General features: G+C 39.5%; 1 protein-coding gene across 1 annotated transcript in view; it reads left to right on the forward strand.

Moving 5' to 3' along the window:
• RP1 (RP1 axonemal microtubule associated) overlaps positions 1 to 22,077 on the forward strand; it is a 224,265-nt gene that overhangs the window by 75,657 nt on the left and 126,531 nt on the right. Inside the window, exons 16-18 of the mRNA XM_056112482.1 lie at positions 4,098 to 4,226; positions 13,453 to 13,652; positions 15,775 to 15,861. Coding sequence (XP_055968457.1) covers positions 4,098 to 4,226; positions 13,453 to 13,652; positions 15,775 to 15,861 — 416 coding nt within the window. The remainder of the gene's footprint in view (positions 1 to 4,097; positions 4,227 to 13,452; positions 13,653 to 15,774; positions 15,862 to 22,077) is intronic.

A 22,077-nucleotide genomic window follows, 5' to 3' on the forward strand; every position in this document is an offset into this window, starting at 1 on the left:
AAGCTAACTACACATTCTCTCCAGCGCACATGGATCATTCCTGAGAATAGACCACATGCTGTGACATAAAAGTGTCAATTAAGTCATGAATAGTAAAAGCTTATCAAGCATCTTTTTAGATGGCAATGGAATAATATTAGAAATTAAACACAAAGAGAGCTGGGAAAATGCAAATATAGAGAAACTAAACAACATGTTATTGAGGAAATCAAAATGAAATTTAAATAGTTCTATAAAACATATGAGAATGAAGACATGAGTAATAAGAACATATGAAACACAACAAAAGCAATACCAAAAGGGTAGTTTGTAGAAATATAGGCTTACAACTGGAAATAAGAAAAAGTTTAAACAAGCAATATAATTGCACACTTTAATGAACTGGAAAAAAAATCAAATGAAACCCCAAATCAGGGAAAGAGAGAAATAATAAAAATAAGAGCATGAATAATAAGACAATGCAAAAGATCAATAGACAAGTGCTTGTTCTTTGAAAAAATGAACAAGATTGACAAGCCCTCAGCTAGATTCATCAAAAAATGGAGAAAAAAGCTTATTAAACAGTATCAGAAATGAAAGGGAAGGAGGTACAACAGATATCACAGAAATACAGATGATATAAGTGATTACTTTTATGAGGAACTTTATGTCACCAAATTAGAGAACTTAGAAAACTTTGGAAAATGTTTAGAATCATATAAAAATTGAAATCGGAAAATTGTAAGCATGATATTTAAACAATCAATGGTATGCCTCCAAATAAAATCTCAGTGATTTAACTTGTCAACCCTATCAAACATTCAAAGATGATGTATCACCTCACACCTATGAGAATGGCTTACATTAAAAAACATACCATTAAAAACAAATTCAAATGTGCATAACGAAAAAAATTATTCACTGTTTGGGGCTGGAGCAATATCACAGTGGGTAGGGCATTTGCTTTTCATGCAGCTGACCCTGGGTTCGATTCCCAGCATCTCATATGGTCCCCTGAGAACCACCAGGAGTAATTCTTGAGTGCAGAGCCAGGAATAACCCCTGAGTATTGCTGGGTGTGACGCAAAAAGCAAAAAAAAAAAAATTCACTGTTGTCTGACTGAAACTGTTAGTCCCTATGGAAAATGGCAATTTCTCAAAAATTAAATATAGAGAGACGGGTAGGGTGCTTGCCTTGCATATTTCCAACCTGGATTTGATCCTGAACATGGCAAATGGTTCTCTGAACACCACAAAGAATAATTCCTGAACTCAGAGCCAGGAATTAGCCCTGAGCCAAGCTTGGTATGATGCCAAAACCAAAACTAAAACCAACCTCCCCACCCCCCCCAAATTATAATATGATTTAGAGATTCCATTTCTAAGTTACAATCAGTTAAGTAATTACTATCACTATTAACAGTTATTGAATAATTCGGTTATATTTTATAATACAAGTTAAAATATAATGCTATTATTAACAAAATACATATATACGTGTGTGTGTGTGTGTGTGTGTGTGTGTGTGTTTGTGTGTGCACTCAGGGGAATTCTACTCTGCTAAAAGAAAAAAAATAAAGTTGGATGAATGGAATAGGGGGTAAGGCCTTGCATGTGGCTGTCTCAGTTCAATCTCTAGTACTTTGTAAGGTCCCTGGACACGGTCAGGAATGATTCCTCAACCAAGAGCCAGAAGTTAGTCCTGAGAGTGGCCTGGGAGTGGCCTAGGACGGAATCCTCTCTGCCCCCCTCCACCAAAAGAGAAATAAAACCTTAAGTTTTGCTTCATGAATGGAATTAGAGTGTCATGTGGAGTAAAATAAATCAGAAGGATTAGGATAATTATACTGGGTGATCTCATTCATATGTGGTTCGTAAGGAAGCCAAGGGAGTGACTTGGGATGTCCAAAAAAAACCAAACCTTTAAACTGTGACTCAGACTGAGGTTACCAGATAGGGTGTGTGTGAATGTGGCAGAGAGTGGGGAAAGTGTGGACATTTTATGGAGGTGTGGTATGGTAGCATTGTATTGCTAAAGTAGATAGACATTTGCACTCTTGATAACCAAAGTTAGCTAAATAAACACAAGTTTAAAAATAATGCAAGGACTTTCAATATTTAAATTAAGAAATGATCTCTATAAGGATTGTTTAAGAACATGTACCAAATAATTCTGTATCTTCAAATAAATGAAACAAAATGACTGAAAATACTGATTATTATTTCCAATCTGTAGAAGTCACTATCACCTCCTTGCATTGATATGCTGTTAAATAGTCCAATATGTTATGGAAGGCTCATTAGATATTTTGTTAATGTATGAGAATTCAAGAACATAGAGTTATAGACAGGAAGGGGTTAGAATGTCTTTCTTTTAGATTCAGTAGGAATGAATCTATAAGAATAGATTTAAATTAATAAAATTAAAGAATTTAAAATTAATGGCCAAGCTCTCATGTCATAGGAAATGCTAAATCTAAACATATATTTAGGATATATTTGAATTTGGTATATATTAGATCTATATTTGGCATATAATTTGTATATTGTTGTATAACATATAGTAACAAAGCTGTGTCTTATGCATTGATTTATTCTTACGGCATAAAGACCATTTATTTTCTCTTTGTAAATCTTGCATTTCTTACATGTAAAAATGTGGGCACATAATTATGGGTTTCTTATTGAATCATAATAAATGCACCATAAATTAGAGATTTTTCCCTCTACCAGTTGTCTATTTACCCCGATTGGACATATTTATAGTTATTTCTGATCTCCCCTTTAAAATTTTAAAGTGACTTTATTGGAATAAATTCCCAGTGTCTAAACATTGTGTGGAAAATAACAAACTGTATGGGGAAATGTTTTTGTATAGAGTTCGCTTTTTAAAAACACATTACTGACTGAAATTACATCTTATAATACTTGCAGGCTAATCCTGGGACAAGCTATTCAGACACCAGCATCGTATAGTTTTTCCTATCACACATCTCCTTAGTACTGCTAATTCTGTTATCTACACTTGTATGATCATAAAAAGCATGTTAGCATGTTTTAAAAAGCATTGTTTGCAGTCGTGTTATGAAGAACTAATTGTCATTTTATTTACTTTTAATTTTACTTAAATTTTTGTTTTCATTTGGGGGCCATAACCGGTGGTGCTCAGGTCTAACTCCTGGCTCTGTGCCCAAGGATTACTCCTGGGTGCTTAAGGGACTATATGCAGTGCTGGGAATTGAATTTGGGTTTACCATCTCTAAGGCAAGAGCTTTAATCTGCTGTACTATCTTCAACCCAGCAGAAATCTAGCTCTTAGAAGTTATTACTTGGGTAATGATTTTAGTACTGTTAAAGTTGATAGTATTAATGTACGGTATTACTGTAGCCCACCAACACCAAAATACCTATGACCACTGTGACCAATATTCACCTATGACCAATATTCGCCACTGTCCCTTATTGTCCCTATGTTTGATAAAGTCCCTAAAATCTGACAATCATAGTGAATAAATTATTACTCCTTTAAAAGCTATACTATATCAGATACTTAATAATAAAATGCAAACTAATTAAAAATGGTTAAATAGCATTCATGATAAATACTGTAAAACAAGTCTACCAAGATTGGAGTCGTCAGTTTCTGAATGACACCAGAACAGTTTTATTCTCAAGGAAAGACAGAAAAATAGCAACTGCTTTCTTCGTTTATAGGTCTTTTTTTTATTCTCATATTTCAGCAGGGCAATGTGTAGTGTTTTTTGATACGTTATTCAGTTCCCTTCTTATGAAGGAAAAAAAATTAAAAATCAAATCCTATTTAAGATCTCCCAAAAACATTTTGGATAAGTCGTTTGATTCATACTGTAGCATTAAATTACTGCTTGTATTTACAAAGCAATGGACAGATTTTGTAGGAAGAGTACTCATGTGTATTTAGTATGCCGCTAAGAATAAAACTTCATTTAGGCATTGAACTTAAAAAGAATTGATTTAGTCACTGAAGTTAAAACAATAGCAAGGCATAAACTTGCATATCTGAGCATTTGGCGAGTTTTCTGAGAAGAAACAAATGACTTTTGAGAGGATGATTTCTTTAAAAGAAATCTTAATTTCAGTTGGCAGAGAAAACCCAATGGGTATGTCTGCATCATCTAACCAAGAGCTAGGAAAGAGCCATGAATCGAAAAACCAGCAAGAAATGCCATTACAAGCTGAGACCAAAGATTCCATGCTTTCAACTGCAAGTAAGCACCAACTTTTCCTTGTCTTCTTTTGAGATCTGCCTCTACTGCTTCTTTGTATTATTTTTATGATAGAGGTTTCACGATGCCCTGTGAACTTGGGTTTAAGGGCTCATCTTGCCTTATTTAAGAAAATTTCAAAATTTCAAAATGTGTTCCTTGAATTCAGTTTAGGAACTCATACATCAAGGAATGTGATCGATTTCTTGACACAAACATACATGCATGCATACATATATTGATATTTTGAATGTTATAGTTCAGTTTTACATTGTAAAGGATGCATTTATTTTGAAATGTGTTACCAAATATTATATTTATATTGCATTTATTTTGAAATGTGTTACCAAATATTATATTGAAATGTGTTACCAAATATTATATTGAAATGTGTTACCAAATATTATATTGATCCCTTGATATCCTGTTACTCACGAATTTTCTCAAGCGGGCACCAGTAGTGTCTCCATCTGTCCCTGTCATGTGCCAGTGTAGCCCAATCTGCTCGCTACAGGAACACGAAGAACCTCAAACTGTTTGCTCAGGGTCTTGACAAAGAAGTCTGAGGTGGGTGGCCACGCGATCTTTTGACATCCCATGGAATCCAGTCAGTAACGGCTCTAGTCCAGCGGTCGTCTCCAAATCCCATTACGTGTCCGGCCCATCTGATTTTCGACACCTTGGCAAACGAGACAGCGTCCCTGATTCTTGACCGTCGATGGAGGTCTGAACTCCGGATTCTTTCTCTCACTTGAGTGAAGCGTGATACTCCAAGCATAGCTCTTTTGATTCCTCTTTGGGTGACTCGAATAGCGTTCTCTTCCTGTTTTTATAGGACCCAGGTCTCTGAGGTGTATGTTAGTGCAGGAAGACCGGTGGAGTCGAAGAGATGTGCCCGGAGCCGTAGGTTCTTCGTCCGCTTAGCTATTAAGATCTGTAGCACTGTCCTCCCATTGTTCATCGATTTGCTCGAGTGGGCCCAATAACGTCTCCATTTTGAGACTTGTTGTTACTGTGTTTGGCATATTGAATACATCACAGGGAGCTTGCCAGGCTCTGCCGTGCGGGCGAGATATTCTAGGTAGCTTGCCAGGTTCTCCGAGAGGGGCAGAGGAATTGAACCCGGCTCTGCCAGACTGGGGCTTGCAAGGCAAAAGCCCTACCCACTGTGCTATCGCTCCAGCCCTATTAAGATCAATAATCTTAAATGTAATGTTTATTCCGGAACAATGATTATGAAAAATATTTAATAATGGCATTGTATTTGTCCATTGCTAAAAATATTTTATAAGGAACTGCAGAGTAGAACCATAGGTAGGACACTTACTTTGCATGCAGCCGAACTTAGTAATCCCCAGCACCGTATATGGTTTCCTGAGTCTGTCAGGAGTGAGCCCTCAGTGCAGTGCCGGGAGTAAGGCCAGAGAACTGCGGGGTCTGGCTCAAAGCCAAAAAAAAATTATAATAAATTCATGAATGCTAGAAAATTTGCACCAAAGCCTAAATAACAACAACAAAAATTATCTCTATTTCTACATTATAGAAATGGAGACATAAATTATACTAGAGGTTTCAAATTTTAGTTTCTATCTGTAGGTCTCAGTGTACAAAGGGCAGGGACTTAATCAACGCAAGCTTATGACCTGCATTTACTGGGAATTCCTCATAACTGGCATTTAGATATTTTACTCAGTTTATTTACTCCTGGGCTGGAGCGATAGCACAGCGGTAGGGCGTTTGCATTGCAAGCCCCGGCCTGGCCGAGCCGGGTTCAATTCCTCTGCTCCTCTCGGAGAGCCTGGCAAGCTACTGAGAGTATCTCGCCCGCACAGCAAAGCCTGGCAAGCTCCCCGTGATGTGTTCGATATGCCAAACACAGTAACTACAAGTCTCACGATGGAGACGTTACTGGGCCCGCTCGAGCAAATCGATGAACAACGGGAGGACAGTGCTACAGTGCTATCTGCAGGTCTCATCTCTTTCTTGCTCTAAGGTGTAGTACCTTCCATCTATCTGACTGGGAAGTATAGTGAATAATATTTGACAAATTTCATCATTTGGATTTCATCATATTTGGGTAAATAAAATTGTGGGCCCCTGTCTGAACAATATTTTTCAAGACCCATCTTGAGAGGTAGACAGATACATTATAATGTCGCCTTTGAAAAGGTTTACTGAAAATTAGTTTATTGAGTGTGCTCACTTTTCTTTCAGAGAGTAATGGAAAATAAATATCTCTTGCTGGCAACTCTATGAAACAGTCACATCAGCTAATGGGAAGGGCAATTAGCCCTTTGATTTGCTAGATTAAATTAAGCCCAATGTTGTCTTTCTGTGGCGTGTCATGAATCCACGGAGGAGTGTGACAAATTACACTTCATGAGACATGAGAAATACATGCGTAGTAGAAGTTTTTCATGAAAGCATAATTTAATCTTGGTCAAGATGGCCTTTTCAAGCAAAATTTAACTAGCTGAAAATAGCATGCTTGCAGAAATCTCCAGCTACTTTTTTGAGTAGCAAAATGCATAAGAGAATAGCTATAGATGTATATATATATATTGTGAAATTCTGTTGGTATAGAGCGAAGGATTTGAAAATGTTACCTGTGTTTACTTTGTACATTGTGATTGTCATGTTATCAGAGCAAGCACCTCTACATAGACCACAAAATTATCACTTTTCTTTTTGTGATAGAGCTAATTTAGATTTATTCTCTTGGCAAATTTTATGTTTGATGCAATATTGTCACCTATAGTCATTATACTGTGCTTTCTTTTTTTTCACTACTTGCAAGCTGGTATCCTTAAACATCTCCCCTGCCCCCCCCCCCCCCCCACACACACACACACACACACTTCCTATCCCCATTCTCTCCCTTCTTGGCCCTTTACAACTAACCCATTTCTATTTTTCATTATTTGGACTTCTAAAAATATTCCATATATAAATCCATATCATATAATAAATTTTTTTTATCTGGATTATCTCACATAGCATCCTCAAGTTTCGTTCCTATTGTACCAAATATCAGTTTTCTTTTTCATGGCTGAATAAAATTTGCACTTTCTAATTCTTCACATTATGTGGCTGCTTATTCTATTGTACACTTACACTGTCTGTATTCACTCATCTGTTGGTAGACAATATGTTTTTTCCCCTATCTTGACTACTGGGAATAATATTGCAATAAATACAAGAGTGAATGAATCTCATTGAAAGGCTGTTTTTATACCCGGAAAGGAAAAAACTGGATGATATGGTGACTCTATTTTCTTTCTTTCTTTCTTTCTTTCTTTCTTTCTTTCTCTTTCTCTCTCTTTCTCTCTTTCCCTCTCTCTTTCTTCTTTCTTTCTAGAAACTTCTGTATTGCTTTCTTCAGTGGCTAACCCTATTTGCCTGCCAATGTGCATCTCACAGAGATCCCTTTTCTCTGCGTCCTCTCCAGTCCTTGTCCTTTTTCTGTTGAGTAAAATTATTTTTACAGCTGTGACTTGATAACTTACTGGTTGTGATTTGCATTTCTCCTGGTGGAGATTAGTAAATTTTAGGAACTTTTCGTGTTTTTGCATGTCATCTGTATGTTTTATTTGGAAAATTGCGAACTCAGCTTGCTTTTCCGTTTTTAAAAATGAATTGCATTGTTGTTATTTAATGGTATGAGCAGTGGTCATTGAGTAGTCAGAGTATCTCATTATTAACTTGAAGGCGTATATGTGTATATTTTGGATATTAGCCCCTTCTCCAATTTTATTGTTTAATTTTGAGGGGGTCAGAACCTAAATTTTCAGTTAAATAATAGCAGACTAAGTCATTTTAAACATGACAAATTGGGGACTGGAGAAATTAGTACAGCAGGGTAAGGTGCACCTTGTGTGAGCCAGGTCTGGGTTTGATCCCTGACACCCCATATGGTCCCTCGGGCCTCCCAGGAGTGATCCCTGAGCACAGAGCCAGGAGTAATCCCTGAGCATTGCTGGGTGTTCTACTCCCTCCCCGCCCCCCGGCAAATTCTTCTTGAGATTAGTTCACAATTCTACTATGTTGTGATAGCTTTGATTTAAAAAAAAATATTGTTTACTGTTTTCTTTTTACCAGCTTGTTCTTCCTCTGTTTTGCATGGATGGCCTGCATCTTAAATCAGTAAACTAATAAATTCATGAATAAAACAAGAATAGCCAAGTTAATTTTGTAGAAATAGATATTCTTATATTGCACGAGACAAAGAAAATATATTTTATTTTTTATGGTTTTATAGATTTTTAAATTAGACTTAGATAATAACCGTTGTATACTGTGCTGTCAGATATGGGACATTTTACAGTTTTGCTTTATATTGAAACTTTTAAATCATAGTTCAGGTGATATGTTTACAGTGGTGTTAACTTGTGTGGTACTAACGTACAAAGCTACTACTGGACCATCATCACCACCAGGTTCGGAGTCATTTGAGTAAATTTAGATACTATTGATTTTATTTAAGGAGAACCCCAAATTTTCTGGCAATTAATTCATGTCCTCTCAAATAATCTCCTCATTTAGAGTCTTTTAAACTGCCAATAAACAAAAAGCAACTAGTTTGATGACTCTCGAATTGATGAATTTATGATCCTAGGCTAATGGAGGGTGATTCATTTCCAGACGATCATTGCATTAGATGGAAGTCATATTTAATTGATAACAGCACAAACTTAAAAACGTTCTGTCGTATGGATTAGACTATATTAAGCAATCAATAGTTGTAACATGAGGACATCTGACAATGTGTTATGTTTATGTAAATGTTAGAGCAAAGAGAGGCTCTTGAAACTACAACTTGTTTATGGAATAAGCACTATAGCACTGTCCTCCCGATGTTCATCAATTTGCTTGAGCGGGCACCAGTAACGTCTCACAACAAATTGTGAGACTTGCTGTTACTGTTTTTGGCACATCGAATACGTCACAGGTAGCTTGTCAGGCTTTGCTGTGCAGGTGAGATAATCTCGGGTAGTTTGCCGGGCTCTCCAAGAAGGGCAGAGGAATCCAACCTGGGTCGGCTGCATGCAAGGCAAATGCCTTACCAGCTATGCTATTGCTCCAGCCCTTATGGAATAAATCAAACAAAACATATAAGACACCTATAGTTGCCCCTTAAATTAAAACAAAGTGACAATGGATTCTGGACCTTATTCTAGACTGTTTTGTTACTGAGAGTCACTTTGTCATAGTTACAATAAGTCACTTATTGTCACTTTGTTAATTTTTCTGTGTTAATTGTTCCTGCTCTTCACAGTATCCACTGTTTCAGATCTCGCTTCAGGATTTGGGTTGACTCCATATTCCCCTGCATGTGGCAGTTAGACCAGTTCCCCTCCAGTTTGTCTAATGCTGGACAAGTCCTTAATGCTGGACATGGTCCTACTCGTACAGCGCGTCTTGTAGTTTCTTGGTCAACTGCTTATTCCCAGGTGCCAGCTGTTCTTCCAGTATGCCTGCTATTTCAATCCTTTGTTCATGCTAGACATCTGTGTTCCTTGTATTTGGAATTCAGTTCTCTTCCTCTCTCTGGAAAATTCTGTTCCATACTTGAACATTGAGAAGTATGAGGTTTCCTCTATGAAGTTTTATCTGCTCTCAAGTGAATCATAGTTAACCACTTTCATGGTTAAGCACTCCTTCTTCTCTGCCACATCTGAAGCTCACGACATTTCGTTTGTTTTCTCTGAAAATTTCTGAATGTTTGAAAACCAAACATGTACATATAGATTTATAAATATGTCACTATAATGGTACAGTGTGTCTTTGCAGAGTAAGACATCATTTATATTTAAAGATTTAACTCTGTGCCATTATTATAGAGAACTATGAACTTCATACAGTGCCCCTTAAACAGTTTTCATAAATACCCTGTTAGATGACTGAGAGTTATACGATATTAATCAAATTATTAGCATTTAAGAAGTATTTTCTGACCTCGATCGCTGGTAGTCGCAGATGCACTCCTGCACTTTTCTGCAGTTTTCCCTTCACGATTGTCCTCTTACCTATGGTCTAAAGAAATTTCTTCATGATTTTCCTCTTGCCTATTGTCTGAAGAAATTCAAAGTGCATTTTTTAAATCCCTGACTATCGTTGGGTAGAAATGACAGTCAGGGAGATCAGATGTTTCTTCAAATATTCACTTTTTGCAAATTAGATTGCTTATAAAATCTTGTTGGGTCAATTCTGTTTTATCTTTTTTATAACAAATATTGACATGACATCAAGAATGATGTGGGATTAAATCTTGCTGTGCTGGAGATTAAAAACATATTTTTACAGCTTGCAATAATGCTTAGCCCTCAAGTCTTTGCTAATTCACGTGCTTCATGGGGGCGATACTTCACAAGACCACTGTGGGGGTGAGATCTCAGTAACATGGTGGTGAGTATTAAGTGCTTAGGAAGGTATTAGCACAGTATGAGATTCTCTGTCCTGGTACACATGGACACCCCTCCGTCTAGAGGATTTATAATTAAGCATTCTATCATTTAATTATTCGGCACATTGGTTCGTCTCTGCCTCTTCCCCATCTTAAGAAATACTGACTCAATTACATTGTGGGATGACAAATGTCCATGAAGTGTTCAACTGAGAGTCTAGCATATAGGAGGGCTTAATAGATAGTTATTATTATTAACACTTTTAAAAGAAAAAAATTCCTGTTTCAATTACTCCGAAGAGCAAAGAGGAAGAAACTTAAAAAAATAAATGTCACTAATCTCGGCCATTCTTGGGTGTTAGTCTCCTATTTTGTTACTTTATGTTACCCAGATGAGTGCAGTCTTTCTATGTCTATCCCTTTCTTTCTGAGTCATTTTGCTTAACATGATGCTTTCCATGTAGTACCACTTGTATGTAAATTTCATGACTTCGTCTTTCCTAACATGGCGTGGAGGCCAGCCACACATGCTAGGGGGAAAGGGAGCTCAGATAGCGAAGGGAGCACCAAATAAAGGGTGTTGGGAGGATCCTCCCAGGATGGGAGAAGCATGCTGAAAGTAGACTATAGAACAAACATGATTGTCACCCATTGCCTCTTTTGCAAACCGCAACACCCAATAAGAGAGAGAGAACAAAAGGGAATGCCCTGCCACAGAGGCAGGGTGGGATGGGGGGGATGGGGAGTGGGAGGGATACTGGGATCCGTGGTGGTGGGAAATGGGCACTGGTGGAGGGGTGGGTACTTGATCAATGTATAATTGAAACCCAAGCACAAAAATTTGTAAGTCTACAACTATGCCTCATGATGTCTCACTAATAAAAATTGAAAAAATAAAAAATTTAAAAAAAAATTTAAAAAAGGTAAAAAAAAAGTCAGGTGTCAGATAGTACAGAGAGTTTACTTTGCATGAGTCTGACTCTGGTTTGATCCCTGGCACTGAGTATAATCCCCAGAGCATCACCAGGAGTGATCCCTGAGCACAGAGCCAGGAGAGATCCCTGCCCGAACACTGCATGTGCCACATAGCACTGTAGCACTGTCCTCTCGTTGTTCATTGATTTGCTCGAGCGGGCACCAGTAATGTCTCCATTGTGAGACTTGTTGTTACTGTTTTTGCCTTATCAAACATGCCACGGGGAGCTTGCCAGGCTCTGCCTTGCGGACGGGATATTCTCGGTAACTTGCGGGGCTCTCCGAGACAGACAGAGGAATCGAACCCGGGTCAGCTGTGTGCAAGGCAAACGCCCTACCCGCTGTGCTATCACTTGTGTGACATAACAAAACAAAACAAAACAAAACAAAAAGCAAAAAGAGTATCAGAGGCTGAAGAGATAATACAGTGGGTACTAGGTTAGGCCAGGGAATATACTACAGCTTGGATGAATGATGGAATTTGCAGTTCTGTGCTGAGGTTTCTCAGAAAGCAACCTGCATATTAGGAGAGAAGATTTTCTTAATTTGCCGTTTTTTTGTCCTATTTGAAAAGCTTGTTTTAGTTCCACCTTTTTCCAATTGCGTTAGGAAAGGCAGGCAGGTTGCTTTCTGGGAAAAAATCAGCACAGAGCTGCAAATTCCATCTTCTGTCCAACATGTGGTGTCGCCTTGCACAGAGCTCACAGGGCTTAGAGCCCTGGAAACCTGTGTGGTTTTTCTGAACCCTACCGGAAGTGATCCTTGGGTCCCTGAATTCAGAGTCAGGAGCAAACCCCAACTGGGCCTGATGTGACCCAGAAACCAAAGCAAAACAAACAAAAGGAATCTTAGTTCTTCCTTAGCAGTTAATTATTTGCATTATATTTATTTTAAAAACTGTTCTTTGTAGCAGAAACGAACTCAACGGATGCTGGGTTTGTTGTCATCTTTGTTGAAATGTTTTTGAGCGGAACATAGATGTTGCCTTAGGACTGCCTGTAGTTTCAAGTTGCAGGACTAAAGGTAGGGACGTCGTGTCTCGATTTCCTTTAAACCATTTAGCATGAGAAAATTGATCTCATTACCCAAGATCGGAAATACTCCTGAAGAATCAATGTGTCACTGACAGCCAAGACAGAGTCGTTGGGGATGCGCTCAGTGGCTCACACATGCTCCAGTGGTTCAGAGGAAGTAGCTGACTGAAGAGAAGCCAAGAAGACAGCGTCTTAGGGAGGGACCTTACTTCACAGGCAACTCTTCTAAACAAGAGGGGATTAGTGGGGACTGCACTGGATGGAAAGTGTCTGTGAAACAATAGTGCTGTCATACGCCAGTCTGTATAGTTTGCACCACAGAAACGATCACATTCGTGACACTGTAGCTTCGGTACCCAAGCCTTTGGGTTGCCTTACCCCAGCTGGACCTTTTCCAGAAATATTTCAGAAAATCTTCTCTCTTGAATTTGCCATTTTTCCCTCCTATTTGAAGAACTTGTTTTAATTCCACTTTACTTTCATTATCTGGAAGGCAGGTGGGTCGCTTTCTGAACGCCCTCAGCCAGCACTGCAAATTCTGTCACCAGTCCATCCTGTGGTAGTGAGTGAAAGACTGCTCAGCATTTCAGATGTATATTGTTCTCCTTTAATTTACTTCAGGATTTCCTTTCCCTTGGCCAGAACCTTGCCGTGAGGAGACAAGCACAAATCAACTCCCTAGCGCTGTGGCAGGTTCAGCCTCCCGGCCTCGCCCTACCCCCCTGCTTTGATGTCCTTGAGCTGCGTATGACAGAGATTTCTGTCAACCCGATGCTGCATCTGATCTGTCACTGAAGCCTTTTTTCTGGTTCCGCAGAAGAAATCAGGATTTCACAGAAGAGCGAGACTTTCCTGTCAGAAGATGAGTGGAAAGTGTTAGTGCTGACAGGGAACACAGGGACGCGAGCCAATGTCACCCTTTGGGTGTATGGAGATGAAGGTGTCGCTGGACCAATCAGTCTTAGCAAGGATGACCCTGAGAAGCCCTTCCTCGCGCAGCATGAGGATGAATTTCGGGTAAATAATATTGGCAGTTGTGTTGTTCTTTGAGCATTTTCAAAGCTATTTTTACGAGTCTGTGAGTACGTGCATGCATGCATACAGGCATTGTACAAGATAAAAACAGGGTGTTTTAGAATCCCTATCAATTATCCTAGGGCTAATCAAAGGAACTATTTTTTTCTCATCTTACATAAACAAGAAATATTGTAGAAGAGAATTGCTTTCCTTATAGACAATTTGTTTTAGGTCATTGATCTGAAACTTGCCCCATAAACCATTCATCTCAGTTCAAATTATATCCAGTTATAAACCATTTAGAAATTCATCTGGCAAAGAAAACCCTTCTAAATTTTTTTGCATCAAGTTTTATATTTTAGTTGCTCAACTCAGTCGTATGGGTGTGAAATCATTTTCTTGGCATCTTCAGAGGCTGTATTCTGCCTGTGCCCATTCAAATCTCTCTCATTCTCACCTAGAGAATTTGCAGTAGTGTCATTCCGAATATCACAAGTTCCATTTCCGGATCCTCCAGGCCTTGGACAAATTTTGATGAGACCAATTACATTTCACTTTACTAGTTCACCTCACCCACAGGATAAAAGCAATATGGATTCTTGATACAATCTAAAATAGTAGTTATCCTCTCTGGAGAATATTCCCATGCACCCCAAGGCTGGGTAGAAAATAGAGTTATTGAGGCCAATGTGAGTCATCAAGAAACTAAGGCTATTTACGGCGACAGACCAAGAAATAAATCATGCCCAGCGGTTTCTAGATCTTCAAACTTGAGACTGTTGTATGGTCTTTTCAGCAACACTTAGTTTGTAAATTAGCAAAGAAGCATTTAGTAAAGAAAGGCAGATATGTCATCCTGAGGTGTCGCTCTGCTTGATGCAGTCACGCCTTTAGACCATATTCACTTCAAATAATATTTTTGAATCTTATTGTTCAGAATTTAGAGTGTTTTTTTGATGAGGTTAGATCTATAGGTCACCCCCACCAAAGAGTACTATTACCCCTAATGTGAGCTTCTGGTATGTGTATTTGTGACTGGTAAAAGCCGTCAATGTTTTCCTGGGAAAATTTATCTAGGTCCAGTCTTGGAAGAAATAATCTAGATTCTCAGTATTCATCGCACATCCCAACTGCTGAGGGTGTTAAAAATTATGGGTGACCAGTTCCATTTCCAGTGATTCTGGCTAATCTTGTCTTGGGTCAAGTGTGGGTGATAGACTTTTAGAAGTGGCCCCAGGTGATACTCAAAGCCAAAGTTGAAAATCACAGTGATAACAATAAACTATAAATCAGGTAAGCAGAAGTTCTAGCTACCAGTTGGGATCAAAGTGATTCCAAAGCCAGTTCTCCCAAATGCCACCTGAACCTGAACCAACACATAATTTTGGGTATTTCAAAACTAAGTTTACATACTCTGTGTGCAGATTTATTTGTCTCCTTTGAGTTTTTTTTTCCTTTTTGGGTCACCAGTGATGTTCAGGGATTGCTCCTGGCTCTGCACTCAGTAATTACTCCTGGCAGTGCTTGGGAGACCAGATGGGATGCCAGGGATCGCACCCAGGTCAGCCACGTGCAAGGCAAATATTCTGCCTGCTATCCTATCGTTCCGGCCCCTCCTTTAAGTTTTGAACATCTATATTTTAGCCTATGAATAAAAGAAGAAAATTTTTAGACTAGAAAGAAGGTCTGTACTCACCAACACTTTTTTCCCCTAAGGTTTGCAGAAAGAGCTATGCTTAGTTTTGATGAAAAATCTCTTTTCTTTCCTTTAAAATAAGATCTTGTCTTTCTGTCATTGGGATTTAGCATAGAAGACCTTGGCTTCTCGTGAGTAATGTGTCGCTGTTTGAAAACTGAACATATGTTTGTTCTTTATCCTACTCTGCATCTGACTTCTGCATCATTTTTGTCAGGACTTGTGATACTTCTGTCTTATACTCGGTGGAGCCCACCGATCATTTGTGGAGTGATAACAGGATCTCTGGACTGAAAGCTTCATCTCTGGAGCTTTTGAGATCTTTTCAACTACTCGGAGCAAGAGAGTGCGTTTCAGAAGATGGAAAATATTTTTAAACATGCGTCATTGAAAATTTTCTAACTTTTTCCTTTGCATTTTATTTAGGTTGAGCTAAGGAACATTGGAGCAATATATAAGATAAGGATTGAACATGATGGATCTAGTGAACAACCCGAGTGGTGCTTAAAGAGGGTAAAACTTTTTATTTTGTGCTTAACAGTTATTCTATGATGGAAACAGTTAAGTGGGCTTTATAAAACAATGAGAAAAAGAATATTTTTCTAATTGCTTATTATAAATAATGTGAACAGAAGTTTTGCACGCAGCTCTGGAAACAAGTAGGCTGTATCCTTGTGGGTCACACCCGGCAATGCACAGGGGTTACTCCTTGCTCTGTGCTCAGGAATTACCCCTGATGGTGCTCAGGGGACCATATGGGATGCTGGGAATCGAACCCGGGTCGGCCACGTGCAAGGCAAACGCCCTACCCGCTGTGCTATTGCTCCAGCCCCTGATGGTCTTTGCTTTATCATGACATCTTCATTGCCACATTTACAAAGTCAGTCTGCATTTGTGAGATAGTGCTCTGTTCTCATAAATTTACCACCAACATTAGCACTCATTGGTAATATTTACATGAACCAATTATTCCTATAACGGATGCCACACCATGATTTTCTAATTCTGTCATTGCAGACTTGGCATTCTGCTCTAGGTCAGGCACAACTTTCCTTTTTCCTCTGCTTAAAATTATTAATTGATTATAACAATGTGAACTTGATGGATTTTAATTTTGTTTGATGGCCGACCCAAGTTCGATTCCTCTGCCCTTCTTGGAGAGCCCGGCAAGCTACCGAGAGTATCTGGGCTGCATGGCAAAGCCTGGCAAGCTACCCGTGACGTATTCAATATGCCAAACACAGTAACAAGTCTCACCATGGAGATGTTACTGGGCCTGCTCGAGCAAATCGATGAACAACGGGAGGACCGTGACCGTGACCGTATTTAATTGGGATTTACCATCACTTATTTTAATGGTAAAATTATCCAAGATTTGGCCAATGGAAACAGTTTACATAACATTCATACTCCTCTAGTTTTTTTTTTCCTTCCTGGCACAAAAATATGTTTCCAGCACAGCAAATGCTCCTTTTCCCTAGTCCCAGAGCGGGCTGTTTCTTAAGGAGCTCTGGTTCATGGACAAAGGTGCTTGGAATTTACTGTTCATGTAAGACGCACAGAGAATAGTTCCTTGGTGACAAGATCCCATAAAGCAATGAAACTTCCATTCCTTTCCCAGAGATTTGCAAAGCATGCCAATACACGGTTCTGAGATGCTCTCTGGTAACGAAGTCTGTTAAGTAGCATGTCCAAGCTAAGCTCTTCAGAGGACCGGATTTTTCAGGAAAATCTATTTGCAATCTCTAGAAATCAATACTGTGTATTATTAGAGAGGTTGAGGCATTTGAAGGCCAGTGAAGGGAAAAAATACAACCAGGAGGTAGAAGCAGCAGCAGTACATGCCAACTTCATTGCTTGGCGTTTGATCAGTGGACAGGTCATGGGGATACTTTCTAAGAGAAGTTGGTGTGGAGGCATGGTGCGTGTTTGTGCTCAGCACCGGGAGAGGGCAGGGGTGCTCTCAGGGGAGAGCGAGGTCTGAGAAGGGGGGCTTAGATATTGAGAGTATCTTGCAGCATCGCGTTGGGGATTTCTGTGTCCTAAAAAATAGCAACTGCAATGGGGGTCTTATGCCAACCAGAGCCTTTCTTGCCACCCTCTTTGGATGAGAATTCTGTGCTGTTCGCAAAACAGGTAGGCTCTAGAAAGCTAAAGATTTGCAAGTCGTGGCTAGTTTGGAAAACTTGTCATAAAAATATCATTGGTTTACTTCTCGTTATAAAATTTGAGTTTGCTGCTATTGAGCCTTTGGGATAATGGGTCTCAACAGCAATGAAAATATTAACAATCTGGGGACCAATATACAGAAGCCATTTTTTACTCATTCGTACAAGTATTCCATGTGGCAGCAGTTGGGAATAAAACATTGGGGAATATGTCATATTTGCATTAAAATTCAATCGAAGTTAACACTATATAAGGTTTCATAACGTGTGAGATTTTAAAGAATCACTAGCAAATGTGTTAATGCACTCTGTTCTTCTGATTTATAGTGATTTCTGGAAGTGTTGGTCAATATGAATTTGCAAATAAACATTTTCAATCTAGGAATCTGTAGGTGAATCTTTGAGGTGTATAATGGTGTAGTTAAGCAAATATGTTTAGCCACTACAATGATACACAATTACAATAAACGAGTTTCTGCTTTCAATCTGGAAAATATAACAGCAAACAGAATGAGAGAGCAGTTGAATCATATAGCTGTCCAAACCCTAAAAACAATAGCTTGAAGTAAGAAAGTTACATCTGTATCCTAGAAGAGTCGGGAGGTTTAGTGGAAATGGAAGGACCATCCCATATGGTCCCTGAGCACTGACAGGAGTAATTACTGAATGCAGAGCCAGGAATAAACACTGAGCATCTCTGGTCTTTGATCCAAAAACTAAAAAAAAATTTAAAAAGCCTAGAATTTATTGGCCACAGTTGCTTGATCTTGTTTAGGTAGGGTCAGTTGATAAACATGTTGACGTAGTGATATTTCATTACCGTGCACTCTTACTCAGATATGTGGAGACAATTTTGTGTACATGACTACCATCTTCTGTCTGACAATTAAATTTCAGTCATCATTTTTCTCAGCATCTCATACTTGTTCTGGGAGTTTATCCTTGCGCAATATAAAGTTTTATTTATCTACGAGTGGTTGAATAATTAAGTACTTTTTATATGGTATGTATGTCTTCTAATTAATGTACCCCCACCATTTTGGGGGTCACAGCAGCCTACGTTCAGGATTACTCTTGGTTCTGCTCAGGGACCACTCCTAGTGTTACTTGGGGAACCATATGTGCTGGGGATTGAACTCAGGTGAGCGGCATCCAAGGCAAAGGCTCCATTCACTGTACTCTCTCTCCATCCCTGTTTCCCTCTTTTAACCCACTTTTTTACTAGAACCAGTACAGTCTTTGTCAAAATAGCTATCTTTTAGTCAGGAACTGAGTGGTCCTGGGCCTCCTCCACCCAGATCCACCATCTTCCAGTATGTAGGCGTTACACCCACCAACTTCCCTGATGCTGTGTAATCCCACCAATGGCCAAGACCCAGCGACTATAGAACCCTGCTCCCAGAAGCTAGACATCTTATTATCTAGTTCTTACTCTGGTGAACCTGGCAGGCTACCAAATGTATCCTGCCCACACGGCAGAGTCTGGCAAACTCCCCGTGGCGTGTTCAATATGCCAAAAACCAGTAAAAATGATGGGTCTCATTCTCCTGGCCCTGAAAGAGTCTTGAATGTGGCACTTTCCAAAATCTCAGGGCTAGGACGAAGGAGACGTTACTGGTGCCTGCTTGAGGAAATCGATGAACAATAGGATGACAGTGATACAGTGATAGTCAGGAACCAAGACTATGTTCCTTGGGTGGGAAAGAGAGCAGGATGTGCCTGGGTAGGAAAGAGAGCAAAGACCTCTCTCTCCCTTTGGGGTTTTGGTACTAAGATCAGTAGCAGCACTTTAGCATAAAGGCATATACAGTCATCTCAGATTCAAAGTATTTTCCCAGGAAATGCTACAATACCCACTATGTGAGAGAGGTTCTGCCGGAAGCCCGAGCATGCCAACGTGACTAACGTGGGGTTAGTCAGGTTAGTAACGTGGGGTTAGTTGGTCATTTGGGGCACACTCAGGAACTTGGGTGCACAGCCCTTATTTAATCTCTGCCATGACTTGTCCCTTGTCCCTGGACTCACTGGGAGTGTTCCTGGGGGATCCCAAGCACCACCAGTGTGACCTGAGTGGTCCCTCGAACCTCAGGGCCCAAAGCTCAGGCCATTGGCCTCACACTGAAAGCAGGACCGGTTGGCCATGTGCTGCCACACTTACCTGGAGGCCTTCTGAGCCATCACTCGCAACGCCTCTTCCTCACAAAAAGTCTTGTTCTCAGAGTCTAGTCCAGAACTGACCCACTTATGGACTGGCCGTGCTTTAGTTCTCTTTAGAAAACTCATTTTAACTTTCATACTCGGTGAATATGTCACTCTGATGTCTTTCTTTCAGAGATTTGCTGTAGAATCTGCACAGGTTTCTTCCATTCCCTCAGGAACTAGAAAGCTTGGGTAGTTTGACTGAGGATTCATTAATCTCAGTGTTAAAATCAGATAGGTTCATTCTGGTAGTTCAATGCTATATGTACGTAATGACTTGCATGCTAATAATTTAGCAACTTGATTGACATTTCTTTTTTTTCTTTTTTTTTTTTTTTTGCTTTTTGGGTCACACCTAGTGATGCACAGGAGTTACACCTGGTTAATGCGCTCAGGAATTACTCCTGGCGGTGCTCAGGGGACCATATGGGATGCTGGGAATCGAACCCGGGTTGGCCGCATGCAAGGCAAACGCCCTACCCACTGTGCTATTGCTCCAGCCCTGACATTTCTTCTTCTTCTTTTTTTTAATTTTTATTAGTGAAACACCATGAGATACAGTTGTATACTTACAAATTTTTGTGCTTGGGTTTCAATTATACAATGGTCAAGTACCCATCCCTCCACCAGCGCCCATTTTCCACCACCACGGGTCCCAGTATCCCTCCCACCCCCCACCCTCCCATCCCATCCTGTCTCTGTGGCAGGGCATTCTGATTTGTTCTCTTTCTCCTTTTGGTTGTTGTGGTTTGCAAAAGAAGCATTGAGTGGCAATCATGTTTGGTCTATAGTCTACTTTCAGCATGCTTCTCCCATCCTGGAGGGTCCTCCCAACACCCTTTATTTGGTGCTCCCTTCTCTATCTGAGCTGCCTTTTCCCCTAGCATGTGTGGCTGGCCTCCAAGCCATGGAGAAAAACTCCTGGTACTAATCTCGGCCACTCCTGGGTGTTAGTCTCCCATTTTGTTGCTTTATGTTCCCCAGATGAATGCAATCTTTCTGTGTCTATCCAGCTCTTTCTGAGCCATTTCGCTTAACATGATACTTTCCATGTAGTACCACTTGTATGTAAATTTCAAGAATTCATCTTTTCTAACAGCTACATAGTACTCCATTGTGTAGATGTACCAAAGTTTTTTAACCAATCATCTGTTCTCAGGCACTCAGGTTTTTTCCATATTCTAGCTATTGTAGACAGTGCTGCAATGAACAAACAATTGCAGATATCATTTTGACTGTACTTTTTTGCCTCTCTGGGATATATTCCCAGGAATGGTATTGCTGGGTCAAATGGAAGCTCAATTTCTAGTTTTTTTGAGAACGTCCATACTGTTATCCAGAAGGGCTGAACCAGTAGGCATTACCACCAGCAGTGAAGGAGGGTCCTTTCTCGCCACATCCGCACCAACACAGGTTGCTTTTGTTCTTTTGTATGTGGGCCAGTCTCTGCGGTGTGAAATGATATCTCATTGTAGTTTTGATCTGCCTCTCCCTGATGATTAATGATGTGGAGCATTTTTTCATATGTCTTTTAGCCATTTGGATTTCTTCTTTGAGAAAGTTTCTGTTCATTTTGTTGCCCCATTTTTTTTTGATGGGGTTGGATGTTTTCTTCTTGTGAGTTCAACCAGTACTTTGTATATCCTTGATATCAAGCCCTTGTGGTTGACATTTCTTAAACTAATTTAGGAATTTTAGGCTTCTGAGAAACCAAGAATCAATTTCTAAGGAAATGCTTTCTTGGGAAATAACTAATATTTTCTGTCTAGATCAACAGGGGATGCCCAGCAAATGACCTTATGGAACTTTCTATTCAGGCATTCCTGCAATTGTTTCTGTATCATTTGAAAATTACATGAAGACTGTCTGTGATAATGACACTGCTATTCCTTAAATATTTGATTTGTTTAAAATATGAGGTATGTTAATAAAAATGATTAAGGATTAGCAGTGTTATTATCACATGCAATGGCTGAATAGATAGGTCATAAGCTCATTTTCTGGGAACCCCCTGTTTTCTATACCTCTCTAAATGAAAGGTTTGGATATAATATCAGTCCTTTTTTATCCTTCCTCATCAGACTGATGCTTTCTTATGTGATATTATTTCTAATATCAAATATCTTATTTGATATTTTTATTTCTTATGTTCACATTTGGTATCTAGTAAAAGCCAGAACTCTGAGTCCTTTTGGAGAGATGAGAAGTACAGCAGCTGCTGCGCCAAGCTCAGGTGTAGCAAGAACGCCGCTTCCCTCTCATGATCAAAGGCTACCTTTGGTGGTCTGAGCAGATGCAGAGGTCTGCCATCACTAGGGTGCATGTATGGAAGGCCAATTTTTATCCGTTTCTTCTCTATTAC

The sequence above is a fragment of the Sorex fumeus genome, unplaced genomic scaffold (genome assembly GCF_029834395.1).
Source record: "Sorex fumeus unplaced genomic scaffold, SorFum_2.1 ptg000002l, whole genome shotgun sequence".
In the NCBI taxonomy this organism is placed as follows: domain Eukaryota; kingdom Metazoa; phylum Chordata; class Mammalia; order Eulipotyphla; family Soricidae; genus Sorex; species Sorex fumeus.